Source organism: Prinia subflava, chromosome Z (genome assembly GCF_021018805.1).
Source record: "Prinia subflava isolate CZ2003 ecotype Zambia chromosome Z, Cam_Psub_1.2, whole genome shotgun sequence".
Lineage (NCBI taxonomy): Eukaryota > Metazoa > Chordata > Aves > Passeriformes > Cisticolidae > Prinia > Prinia subflava.
The window spans coordinates 67,657,433-67,671,226 of NC_086283.1; the positions used below are offsets into that span (position 1 = coordinate 67,657,433).

The window sequence follows — 13,794 nt, forward strand, 5'->3', positions numbered from 1 at the left end:
TCTGGGGTCACTGTTACTTTAGAAAATTAAGATAGAGGCAAGTGTACTTTATGTATAAACAATGTAGTCTCCTTTTCAGTGTAAAATCTAAAGAAAGACATTTGTAGGATTCAAAACTTCCAGATAGGGCTGAATTCCTTTATTTACTGTTTTCCTTTCCAGACACAGTGATTCTGTGAAGTATTAATTCATAACTCTAAAGAGCTTGCTACTGTAATTTTCAAGGTTAGAAGTTTCTTAGTCCTTTCTGTCTTTATGTTGCTGTCTTTTAGAAGGGAGGATTTAGGTTTTAGGTTTGCAAAGGGCCAGGCTTGGTTTTTTAGTTAGATCCTATAATACGATTCAGATCTTCTTTTCACATTCTTTCTATTAGGGCAGACATTCCCACTGGGAATGCTTACAGTAGATTTTTCTTTCTATCTCCATTTAAAAAGCAGTGCTTTCTGGGAACAGCTTATACTTAGCCTGAAACCTGCTCCTCTGCCTTTCTCCTGGCGGTGTAGATGGATTAAATGGCTTTTGGCATGTACATTTCAAAATCACCTGGTGGATGACACTGCAGTACTGTATGACCTACTTTGGTCTTAGGTAGGTAGGCTATGTTATCGTTGAGATATATCCTCAAAGACGCACGTTCATTAAATCAGGAAGGTTTTGATACACAGAACTTGATTCCAGGATGTAAAGTGCCCGAGTAACTGAATGGCAACTTCGCTTATTGAAAAGTCTTCCCTATTTCTTGTTGATATATTTCCTTTGTCTTCCATGTGTGCTTCCTCCTACTGATGAATGTTATGCAGCTACCAAAACAGACTGTTTTGCTGTTTTGTTGGGTTTTTTTTGGTGGTCGGTTGTTTTCTTTTTTTTTTTTTTCCTTGTCTTTTTTTTTGGTAAATAAATGTTCAGATAAAGGATTTCTCCGTGGAGCAGTAACTACATTACTTGGCAGGAGGTCTTCATTTTCTGTGAGCTTTCTGCTACTAAGCATCATAGCTCCCTGATACGATCAAACACTTGGCAGTGGAAAACTGCCATGAATAACACTGCAGCTTTGTAGCCTTTGTCACCAATCAGCTTTTAAAAGCTCTTGGAATTAGGTGAAGAAAATATTGCTTGAATATTTCTGTCTTCTTGTACTCCTTTGATTGTGTGTCTAAAGAGAGCATCTATGTAAATAACCTTCTTCAGATTCAGATTTTCAATCTCATATTGGAATCTCTTTTGTGATAAACAGCAAGGCTACTGCTCAGTATGCGCCAACACCTGGCAATAATAATGAAAAAATAACAGTGAGAAACTGCAGAGCATCTGTTCTTGACATAAACTTTCCTCAGTTTGACAGACTGCCACCACCAGATGTTAGTCTTATGTGCCTTTTTTTCCACTGGAGATGGCGGCCTTCCTGCCTCTTGTTGCCTCTAATAGCTTACATCAGTGCCCTTTGGAGAATTCATGAAAACAGTTGTGTCACCACAATGATCTCTAAGAACCACCACTTTGCAGTGCTGTAATGATTATCAAACAAGATGGGATAATTTTAAAACATGGAAATCTGGAGCAATGTTTAGGCTTAGTATATTTTTTTTCTTGTGACTAAGGTCACACTTGTGCAATGAACATGTACCTCAGTGACAGTAAGTATCCACTTATTTCTCAGCCAAAGTTTTAGTGTTCTAATTCACAGAGAAACAGCCTCATTTATTGCCAGCATCCCTATTTGGCCTTATCTTGAGTTGAACGTTTCTGGTGGAAAACATGAACATTTATTAGCAGGTCTAAATAAAGCAGAACTGAGCACAAATATTTGTAATGAAGAAATTGATAGGATACACTGTCAGATCCATGCTTTCGTTAGCTCCCTCTCACTGTTTATAATACTCAGAAATGGAAAACACATTTGCCAATTTAGCCTACATTCATTTAGAACATTGGCTAGTTTAGTATGATCACAGAAAACACTTTGGATTTTTCTTGCTCTGGTTTTGTGATGAGTCTACGTTACAGAAGAATGATGTTGCGTGTGTAGTAGGAGGTTTTGCACAGCTTTACAGAACACCATGTAAACTATAAAGCAGGCTCTTCATCAGCATTTTTGGGTTTATAATGGGATGTGGCTTAGCTTTTCCAAAGTGCTAGGCTCCATTTACCTGCCAGTTAGTGACCCTGGTTGTCTTCTAGTTTGGAAGTAAGGTTTGTTAAGAACCCCTAAATTATGCCTGGTGTACACGCTGACCCCGTTTCACTGGCAGAGCACCATTACACAGGCAGTGCCTGGGAGCAGGGCTCTGTGCCATCCAACCATGTGCCTCGACTTGGCACCAGGCAGCAGGAGTTCCCCACGCACAGCACACACAGCTATGGTCTTGTGTGATGTGTGCTATTAGACACTGCAAGGAACAGCTGCTGCTGGGGGTCAGTTGGTATTTGGCTTTCCTGTGCGCATTCAAGTCTGCTCTGCAAAGCTTTCTGCCTGTGCTTTAACTCTGCAGCTCTGCTGGCATAAATAGAAAAGACATCATTGCTTGAGTGCACTGTTCTATGCCACAGGAACTCTGCTGCAACCAGTAGAATTTTGATGGTATTAGTAGGTTTTTACTCCCTAGGGATGCCATTGGTATTTATGTTTTGCTTTGGTTTTGGTGGTGCGGGGGGTTTTGTGGTTTATTGATTGTGGTTTTTTGTTTGGGTGATTTTTGGTTTTCGTTTGTTTGTTCTGGTTTTTTAATTGGTTTATTGGGTTTGTTTGTTTGTGTTTTTACTTACCTCTAACCTGAAGATTTCATTCTCAATAGAAAGAACCCCCTCTAAATGAGGAATGCTTTGGAGAAGATTGTGGTTATAGGTCCTTCCCCTCTCCTGCTTAGCTCTAATGTAATTGAGATCAGAATCCAGTCTGGTCATACAAAAGATCATGCAAAACATTTTTAAAAAATTATTGAAAGTTATTTAGTACACAAGATTAAAAGCCTTGGCTGTCAGTTTGCATCTACTATGATAATGCTAAAAACATCAGAATTGTTAGGAAGGCCAATAGTAACAATTGTTACAATTTTTAAAAAGTTCCTCCTAATTTGTCATTTTGTTTTCTCTTTATGAAAAGTGTCCATTTGAGGAAGTGATCTGATCTATGATACGTGTAATACCTTTTAGTCTGTTCTTTTCTTTGTATCCCCATTTTGCATTACAAGAAGGCAAAATTAACTTTGATATATGTTAAGATACATTTGAGCAAAACCTGGGTGATGTGTAGTGAGTCATTATGTCTTTCCTGTTGAGTCTTATGAGATCCAAAATTAAAAACAGCATAGTCTTGAAGACATTTGGTCATCTATTTCAATGCAGCTACAAAGCAGCGCTTTTAAAAAAATCATTAGCTTGAAGAGTGATTTCTTTTTGTGATATCTGTGATCCAATGGCCCACATGAACATGAGTTCCAGGCAGTTTAGCTAGTTGACTGGGTACACTCACATCCTTATCTAGCTGTCTTTTATGGGACAAGGGACCTTAGAGCCAAAGTGAAATATTGAAAACCCTCAGCCAAATCTTTATGCAGAAAATCTGCCACTGAGCAGATTGGAAGTCATATGGGAGAGATAACTTCTTGAGCTCTATGTTGATATTGTCTCTGTGAATTGTCTTCTATTCAGACTGGTTGTCTGGCTAGATGTGTTCTTCTAAATGCATTTTAGAAACCCTGAGAAATTAGATGGTTTGGCTCAATTCTCTCTGTTATTCCAAGCAGGAAGATCTAAATGCTATCTTTAAGGTATAAGGTGGGTCATCCTAATGTATTTTAAATGCTTGGAGGACAAGAGATTGTCTTTGCTGCCATGTGGATATTAGAATTCTTTAAACTATTAATTTCTCTATGATACACATGAAAGAATAGCATTTGTGTCTTTGTACCCATCTTTATAAATGTTTTTCTTTAAACAGACCATGAAGTTCCCAGTTCACAAAATTAATTTCCATCCACAATTCAGTCTCTGTCACTGCCAAGAAAAAAGTAAACTCAATCCTTGTTTTAAAAACTTATTATTACTTCATACTAACAGTCTATGACAGCAGGGAATAGTCTAGTAGAAACTTAGCAAGTTGCCTTGTTAAGCATGTATGATAGATGTTTTTATACTTGATTTTTCATGTGCAGCATTTGGGCTAATGTAAAAAAATTTTAACTCCTAAGAATGAAATTACCTATGATACACTAAATCCTTACCTAAAGAAACGCAGTCTTGGCAAACTGCATTTACTTTTTTAAAAAATTATGTATGTTATGTTATGTTATGTTATGTTATGTTATGTTATGTTATGTTATGTTATGTTATGTTATGTTATGTTATGTTATGTTATGTTATGTTATGTTATGTTATGTTATGTTATGTTATGTTTGCTATGTTATTTATGTTATTTTGTTTTGTTTTTATTTTTTATGTTTTTAACTCTCACAGCACCATTATAGTAAGTTTGTCTGTTGTTTTCAGGTTGATCCCCTGTTTACAGTGCCTGCACCTCCACCTCCGATTTCCAGCAGTATCACACCTCAGATTCTGCCTTCCTACTTTTCCCCATCTTCATCCAATATTGCAGCACCAGTCGAGCAGCTTTTGGTACGGACGCGTTCAGTGGGTGTAAATACCTGCGAGGTTGGAGTAGTAACAGAACCCGAATGCCTTGGACCCTGTGAGCCTGGGACCAGCGTGAACTTGGAAGGAATTGTGTGGCATGAAACTGAAGAAGGTAAATTGTTTTTTTCCATTAGGTTTGTCTCTGAATGTGTGGACAAGGGGATACGTGCTGTATCTGCCTGGGTGCTAGCTAAAGGCTTGCTAGTCTGTTGGAAAACCCTTATATACTATGATAGTCACAGCTTTACAGTTCAGCTAGTGAGCTTTTAATTTAAAAACAAATGGCAAATCTTTCTATTATTTAAAGGAACTGTGTTTTCCAAATGACCTACCATGTAATGCCAGCTAATAATAGAACTGTGTCCTCTCTCTCTCTATTAAGAAAAGTGTATGATGAAATTGCTAATAGAATAGCATAAATGTGCTATTTAAATGTACTTCATGAGGGGGTGTTTGTGTGATGGGAGTAGATATATGAATAGTTTAGATGAAAACTTAGAAAGCTGAATATTTCAGCTGATAAGAAATGTCACCATTACATAACAATAGAAGCCCCAGAGACTCTGCAAAAAAATCATTTTGATGTGATTATTTTTGTATTTTGGTTATCTAAAATGTGCTTTAAGAGGAAAGCTTTCAGCCTTGAAGAAAAGTGTTCCATGTAGTGAAGAAGTGCTATCAAAACCAGATTGATTTCTCTAATATCCTTTGAAGACATTTGTCTGAGTAGGAGTGCTGGAGAGCTTTGGGGAGCAGTAAACATTGATTTGCTATGATTTAGAACTAAATAACTGGGAAGAGGATTGTGCTGTGATATGCAGATTTTTCCATTTTGGATTTCCTAAGCTCATTTTTAAAATACTAGCTTTCTCCTGCTAAAAATACTGCATGTGTACACTAAACTTATGCATTTTTCATTTAATAATAGCAGGTGTTTTCATTTATAGTTGTGTGAAAATCTTCCTGTAATAATTCTTGTATTTCTTTTGAGGATTATTTAATTTTTAGTGACGTACCTTCCTCAACAATGAAAACAAGATTATTTACAAAATGATATAATGACAGAATATGGCAGTGCATCACTTCATTATAAATCCTGACATGCTTCAGACCCTGTGCACAATGGCATTTCGTCCTTCGCAGTGATCTATAAGACCTCACCAAAGTGCTCTGTGCTGTCCTCTCAAAAATCAATAGAGAGAGTCAGATTTACTTGCTTTTGTATGCTTTCATCCATCCATCTTTCTCTCTGTGTATGTCTACAGCAGATTCATAAGGTAGATTGATCCTTTTAGATTGTTTTTAAAGCACAGTATAAATTCTGTTTTAAAATATCCCTGCAGAGATGACTGCCCTTAGAAACTCCAATCTTTCTTGGCTGGCCTGTATTAACCAGAGTTGGAATGTGTGGGTGTTAACTGTGTTGACATGAAAGAGCAGTAGCTGTTAACAGTGTTATTCTTGCTGAATAAACTAAACTTCTGACCCCCACTGAATTTAAGAGGCCTTCCTTGTGGAAGGTTTGGCACCAGAAATGAAGTATTAAAAAAAGTGCATTCTGGTCAGGGTGACATTCCATTTAGCAGTATCTCAGCACTCTAATGGTTTAAAAACTCTTGTTAGTTAATGCAAATTAACTCCTTTAGCCTTTTCTTAGTTTGTCTAAAACAATTTTCTGAAACAATTCACTGATTGGCATGTTTGAGTGAAACTGCTATGAGTGTGCCTGTTTTCATATATTTACAAACACTCTTTGGGAACACTACAGCTATGAGCGACTACAGATATAGATAAAATGGGATTCTAAAATACTCTAGGAATATAGCTAGAGTGTAGATTAAGAGACTGAAGATAGCTGATATGACATCATATTGTGATGCTCTTTGTGTTTGAGTGTTTCAGACCCTGCTGACTGAAGAAAATCATACAAATTTGACTGGTTTATCCCAGAGCCCACAATCAACACTGTACTAAGAAAAATTAGTTCCTATTTTTTTGCAATTTAATTAAGTTTTTAATTTTTTTTTGCAATTAGGTTTTGATGTTTGGAGCACACATGTAAGTATTTACATGTTTTCAGACTTTATGACATGTTCATGAAAGCAGCTATATAGAAGCTTGCATGGAGCAATTTCTGCCAAATTCTAGGAAACAGCTTACAGATGGGTTTTCTTTTTACCTTTGATAGCAAAAAAAGTATCAGATACCCATTTTCTAGAGTACTGATTTTGACTTTAGGGCAGAACACAACCTTTCCTAAACTGGTGTAAATCCAGCTTACTCTAGCCGAAGTCTTTGTAACTAGGCACATCTAAAGCTGTCTTGATGTTCGTGATGACATACAAGTTTCTTTTGTGATTTTCATGTGTTTCTTTAATTTTCAGTCCCTTTACTGCTTTCCAAAACTTGATAAAAATACACATGCAAACTTGACACTTCTCTGGCTGTCCCATAGCTTCTTGACATAAAACAATTCGAAGAAGCTAAGGAAAGTATGAAAATTTCTAACCCTAGCTTGTGTTTTGAGGTATTTGAATTATTTTGTATCTAGCTTAGCCACTCTCTAAAATGAGTTGTGAGGTGATAAGGATGCGCTTTGTAGGCTGGCTGCATACTCATGGGAACCAAATGTGCTGCTGAGCAGCCTTGGTGTGCTGCAGCAACCAGCTGTGGGAATGCAAATACAGAAAGAATCACAGTTATTACAAGAATAGTAGCCTGAGTGGAGAAACATAAAATCAAATAGTATAGGCAGAACTCATTAGCATAAATGTAATACATACTTTATAAAAGAGAAGGTACATATGGAGAATTCCTATTATGGACATATCTGAAATAATATGTTTTCTTTATATATGTTGAGAAAGTTGTCACGTTCTGTTGCATTTGGTATTTGGGGTCAGAAAAATGATGAAGTTCAGGCTTATGAGTCATATTTTTAAGATAAACACTCCAAGGATGGGGGGCAAGGGAAAAACACAACACTGAATTTCAGACAAAATTCTGAAAGATCAAAAAGGGCATTGTTACAGCTCTTTTCCTTACTTCCACACCACTCTATCTAGTTGACTTGATTTACTGAATCAGACCATTTTTCACTGAGTGTTTTAATCTTCAGAGGTGTAGAGGGAAGCTGGCATCTGAAGTCTGTGCTATTTATTTAGTTACAGAGGGTGGTAATTAACCATGGGTGGTTACTCCTACAATTGACTGAGACTGCTGGTTCTCACATGGGCATTTCTCAGTTGCTCCACTAAGTTGTGTAGTGTTTAATTGCTACCTATGTATGCCATAGGCATTGTCATCTGCATAAGAGCCTTGTTTGAGTGTAACTCGGTAGTGTGTGCAAAGTGGTGACAATGGCTGTGAAACAGAGCACTGAAGGGGCTGTCTGAGGCTACCCTGTGGGAAAGAGAAACAAGTACGTGGGCAAGTCAGCCTGAAACTGGCAGCTGATGTGGATATTTGACATCAGAAGCTATCTGCAGTAAAAATCCTTCACAGGAAGCATCTTGGTTGTGTTAACTGGAGTGTATATTTTGGTTTGGTTTGTTATTCTGATGTTCTGGGAAGCAGCTGCTGAAAGTCTCTATTGCTATATAGAGAAAAAAGTTTATCTTGAATCAGGTACTTGCTAAATTGTGTGATTATCATCTGGGAAAACAATTTCTAAGCAAGCAATAATTGCTTCTTACTGCCTGGAGGAAATAAAAATGACCCAGAAAAAATGGAAACCACCAACCAACTTTCTAAATTGCTTAGAGCTCGCATTTTTGTTCAGATTCTCACACACAGCTGCCCTGGGTCACGTCCTGGTTTTGGTTCTGCATCTTGTAGTAGAGTCTGCTTTTAGGTGGGAAACAGTAGTTCTGATGTCTCCTTTTCCTTAAAACTACGTAGGAGACAGCCCTTGCTGCCTTTGTGTGCAGAACAAGCTGTCTGCGTGTGGTGACATTCTTCCTCTTTGTGCAGATCAGGTGCAACCTGCTGTTGTTCAGTCACAAATAATGGGGAAATGAGTTGTGGTTTTTAATCAGGGTTTGCTTGTTGGTCTTTATAACTTGAGACTGATCGCCAAATAGAGGAAACAGGAATATGCTGGATCTCAGAATCCTGATGGTATCTTTTCAAGGGTGTTCCAAATTTATCATAACATCAGTTCTGACACTATCTTGCAGAATTTTTAGAGAAAATAAGTAGAAAGGAGAAGGCTTAGATGACAAAGAGGTATGCTGGTATTTGTTGTGTATAGCGTTTTCCAGCCTGCCACTTTAGCAAGTAATATGCATAGTTTGCTTTGAAAATGTTATCTGTTGCACAGAACTAATGTGGATTCCTCTCTGACTTACTATGTGGTCTTAGTTTTGCAGACTACTTTAAAAAAACAGTTTGTTTAAAATACCTTTGGTTAGATATGTGTATGTACATGTGTGTGTAACTAAGGGTGTGTATGTGTCAACAGAAATAGAATTAGAAGAAGTAGTAGTCTGGCTGCCTGTTATTACTGTTACAATTTTTGTGGTTTAACAACCACATTTTCTTACCTTCACAAATACAAAGACATGATGAAACAATGAAACTTCTAATGCTGAAAGCCATGTCAAATAATTAAGGAAATAAATGTAGAAATTGGAGATTTTTATCAAATAACATTACAACAATTCGTAGAAATTTAGAGAAATGTTAAGTCACACTGTTGTCTTGAGCTCAAGCAAGGTTTATTGAGAGAGGTAATATGCTGTATTAAACCAAGTGATACAGTTGTAAAAAACAGGTTTGCTTTTAGACTAGGTGCATTTATATTCCTGTGTTATGTAGACCATTGACTTCCTGGGTACAGAGCTTGGGTAGTGTTAACCACATTTAGTTAAGAATTGTGCGTTTATATGACAGAAGCATAAAGATAACCACTGCTCAAAAATCAGGCTTTATTATGTCCATGTTACAGAGAAGTGGTTTGTGAAGATAGTAGGGTTTTTTGGCTAGCTACATTAACAGAACACCTCAAATCCAGCTGTTTTCTCCTGCTGCATGGGTTGTCTGCTGACCCAGTATGAACATCACCCGCTCCCAAAATGCCATCTGTCAGGAAAAAGCCTTTACATGTATTTATATTTTACATATTATGTTTAGTTTTTGCTCTTTCTACTGTATATGATGCCAGACCCAGTAAATCAGTGGATTTAAGGAACCATTAAATATGTGATTTTTTTGTAGACTTCAGCTGTCTCATTGTATTATCTCAGGCACTTGGAGTCTAACACATATTATGTGTTACATAGAAATTTGTAGCGGAAGTGATATGCTCTGCATCTCACAATAGAAAGCCACATTCTTGCATAAAAATGTTTGTGGTTTGTGGGAGCTCTACCTACTTTACAGAAGGAATCTGGAATGTGCACAGACTGTCTGAAACAAGTTTTAATAGTTGTACAATTCATACTACAAGATGGATTGGTAGTTAAACCAAGGTTTTTCATGTAGGAAGGGGCCATTTTGATCACCTCAGCTGTTTGCCTGACCTTATCAGAGTATGCACTTGTTTAGGGACATAAGTTCTGGCATTGACCTCTAACTGGCTCTTGCACTGTTTCTTGTGAATTTCCTTGAAACATAAAGTGCTGGCCAGTGTTAGAGCCAAGGAGTGCCTATTACTTGTAGCCGGTTTTATACCATTTTCATCTAAAACAAATGAAGCAAATAGTAATTTTAGAGTATCCACAGAAGCCCCTCATTTGGTTTTAAACCATTGGGACTGCCTCCATGAACCAGGTGCACATGGTTGTGATGTGGCTTCCGTGAGTTGCCCTGAATCAGCTGGGTCACAGTAACCAAAACTTTGCAGGCTCTTTGTTCTCAGCAAACAGTACATAAATCATGTCAGTATAAACATTAGTGAAGCAGAAATTCAAAATAGGTTATGGATGGTCTCTGCTGGCAGAGGAAGGGAGATGGGAGATATCTTGCCTTTTCTGAGTTTTAATTTTGATTCTGTTGCAAAGAACTCCTTTTCCCAAAAATTTCAATTAGTCATTCATAAAAACATAAATTGATGTTTGAAGCTGTTTGTATAGGTGGTGTAAATCACCACAGTTTAGTGCAGATCTGTAAAAGGAAAAAAAAAAAGAGGTAAAAGCAGAACCTCAGAAGGCTTAGTGCAGCAGAGAAGTTATGCTAGCTCATCACCCTTTCCTTCCCAATACCATCGCTTCAGATTTTTGAAGACTGCAGACCAACACTGGAAGAAAAGCACTTAGGAAATTCGTGGTGTTATTGGTTAAATGTGGTATTTAAATGCCAGCATTCCTCCTTGAACATAAACACCCCACAGGGTCTAGCCAGTGTTAGTCCTACAGACTTGTTTAGAGAGGCTATACGCCTCTGTTGCATGGAGGAATGTGTGATTTCTTTACTGCCTAGTGCTTCTCCTGTTGGTTCACTCTTATGATACTGATGTAATGCTAAGCAAACTGTAACCACAATACAGTCACAATAACTGACCAAAAACATCAGAAGTGTCTTATTTACCCTGGGTACCAAGAGGTGGCTTATCTAAAGGGACCTGGCCACATATTCCAACTGAGTGAGAATCTGGGTCTAATTCTCATGGTATAACCCAAAGCAGGGAATGAAAAAACTTAACAAATTCCAGACAGTTTTGCTTACATAAAACTCTGCATATTACCAGACTCCTACAGAGGAAGACTCCCTGCGCTGCTTCTACATACATAGAAAATTATCCGTTTTACAAACAAGCATATGGGGGTAGGGAGGGTGCCTAGAAAAAGGAAAGAGGATAATTGAGATTGGAAACATTTGCTTGGAGCTATTTGAATGTGAAACTGAGCCTGCTCAAGCAGTGAGGTTATGAACACTGAAGGAGTTGCTGCAAGAAAAGCAACAGTTTTCAGCATTTATTGCTCAAAAGCAAAATCTCAGTAGCAGATTGCTTAGAAATGAGACTGTTCCAGTACAAAATACTTGGAACATGTGATGTTTAGATTTGTAGATAGCAGGGGGAGGGATGACTGCTAATGAAGTGTGTGTGAATCCAAGTGTTTCCTGACTAAATAAATACCATTGGAGTAGGGAATGAAAGCACAGCTGAAAGGGCATCTTTAGTTGGTGTGCTTTAGGAATTAATCCACTTATTTAAAGATGTTCTCTGTTTAAAGATGGTCAGTATTAATTTTATATGTAGTTTAAATAGTTAGGACAAGCTGTTGTATTCCAGTTTTGCTGCACTCCTAATCAGTGCCAATTTTGTGCTGTGGTGAACGAGAGATTCTCTCAATTGGTAAGATAAGACTATATGTTTTTACTAACACAGATTAATACAAATTTAAAAAAATAATAATTTTTTACTGTTTGAGGCTGCATCATGAAAAGCTGCTTTTGGCATCGAGACTAACTTTCCAGTATAAGATCAGTGGTTGGCCTAACAAGAAGGTTTTCATGTTTTAAAGAAATAGTAGACACTTGTATTTTGATATCCTGAGGCATATTTGTAATACTTTCGTGTTGCTACCGATGTAGTAGTAACCAGCTACTAATCTGGAATTTTTGGTGGCAAGTAGCAATCCAAAAAAGAGAAGGAAAAACTCAGATTAAAAATTTTGAACAGTGAAGAGGCCTTTGACCTTCAGGGTTAATAAAAGATTTACTGCTTATGTTTTTGTTCTAAAAGAGGGAGGCAGGAAATATAGAGGTTGAAAATGTAGAGGTTGAGGGAGAAGAAGAATATATATATAAAAAAAAACATAAGGGAAATAGCTTTCTTGATTTAGTCTGAAAAAGTAGGTCTGGATTCTTTACAGAAGCTAGTGTTGCAATGAAAAGCACAATTGAAGTTCATCCGTTTTATATCCCCAAGTGACATGAAATTTAGTGTAATAAAACCCCCTAGAAACATCTGGGATGAAAACAAAAGGCCAGTATTAGAGCACTTTGCTTTAATTTGGGTTTGGGGGTTTGTTGTTGGTTGGGGTTTTGTTTTGTTTTGTTTTTTGTTTTCTTTTAAGGAGTATCAACTAAAGCAAAACACTTATACATCCATCAAAATTAGTACTATTTTGTGTTTACTAGTTATAAATTTAAAGCTTAGTAGAATTTAAAGGGGATATAGCTGTGGAAGTAAAAGGCTGTAGAATTAATTTTTAAAGACAGATCTTTTACCATCCTGGTTAAAGATTTAATCAGGATAAAGAAGAAAATTTAAGAAAACCCTTAAACACCTTCTTTCCCCTACTTTTTTCTTTTCCTTCTGTTTTAAGATGTTAATTAAGTTTATTTGGGATGTTTACTGGGCCCTCACTTGGGTCAGTACTTTGTGTATTTAAGTGATTTTGTTTTGTTTCCGTTTTCTTGTTTCTATTTGAGTGCTAGAGGCAGATCAGGCTATTTCCTAGTTCTGTAGTAATTTAGCTAATAGTATAACAATCTCCATTAATAAAATGGAACTGACATTAGTTGTCAGGAGATGGCAATTCTGTAGCCAGTCCCTAACACTGAGGATAAGTGTTGTGGAAAATCAGTTTCAAGCGGGGGTAGTTCCAAATCAATTTTCAATTAATCTAGCGGTGGGGTTTTTTCTGCCATCACTTAAAACTTCTTCATTTAAGTAGGTTGAAGCAAGTAATTATGTTTTAGTGCCTGTTTACTTTCCCCTGCATTGACCGAACCTGTACTTCTTAACCTTGCATTTATATTGAGCTGGCTTTTGTGGATCTTTGAAAGCCCTGAGGCTAGCTGGGATTTAGAAACAGTAAGAAGAGTCTCAGGTTTCACTAAAGGAGCTGTTTTCCTTAGGGAAGAGAGAAACTGATGTCAGCTTTTAGCACAGCATTACTTCCAGCGTGTTACAGATTTTAAAAAGAAGCTTACCTTATAGGTTATTCTCTACAATTTTCTGAAAGTCCTAAAAGTTAAGACTTTGGGTTCTGTGGAGAAAGTTTTGCAACAAATTAATATTGCTTCCTGGAGATTTTGTTCAGATGTCACTCACACCTTTTACATTGAAGGCAGTACAAGTTTGTTTGCATCCAGTCCAGTTTCATCCAAAAGAATCACTAGCTGTTGGTAGACTTCATGTAGCTTCAGACTAGGAAGAATCACTGGTTACAAGACTGATCAATTAAAAAAAAAATCAAAAAATAGGCTCCCAGG

The 13,794-nt window shown here is 37.1% G+C and overlaps 1 protein-coding gene across 4 annotated transcripts in view; it reads left to right on the forward strand.

The window, feature by feature from the left end:
- ZNF608 (zinc finger protein 608) overlaps window positions 1-13,794 on the forward strand; it is an 83,175-nt gene that overhangs the window by 33,369 nt on the left and 36,012 nt on the right. For all 4 annotated transcript variants that reach the window (XM_063422682.1, XM_063422681.1, XM_063422685.1 and 1 more), the window contains exon 3: window positions 4,486-4,741. In XM_063422682.1, the coding sequence (XP_063278752.1) occupies window positions 4,486-4,741 (256 nt within the window). The remainder of the gene's footprint in view (window positions 1-4,485; window positions 4,742-13,794) is intronic.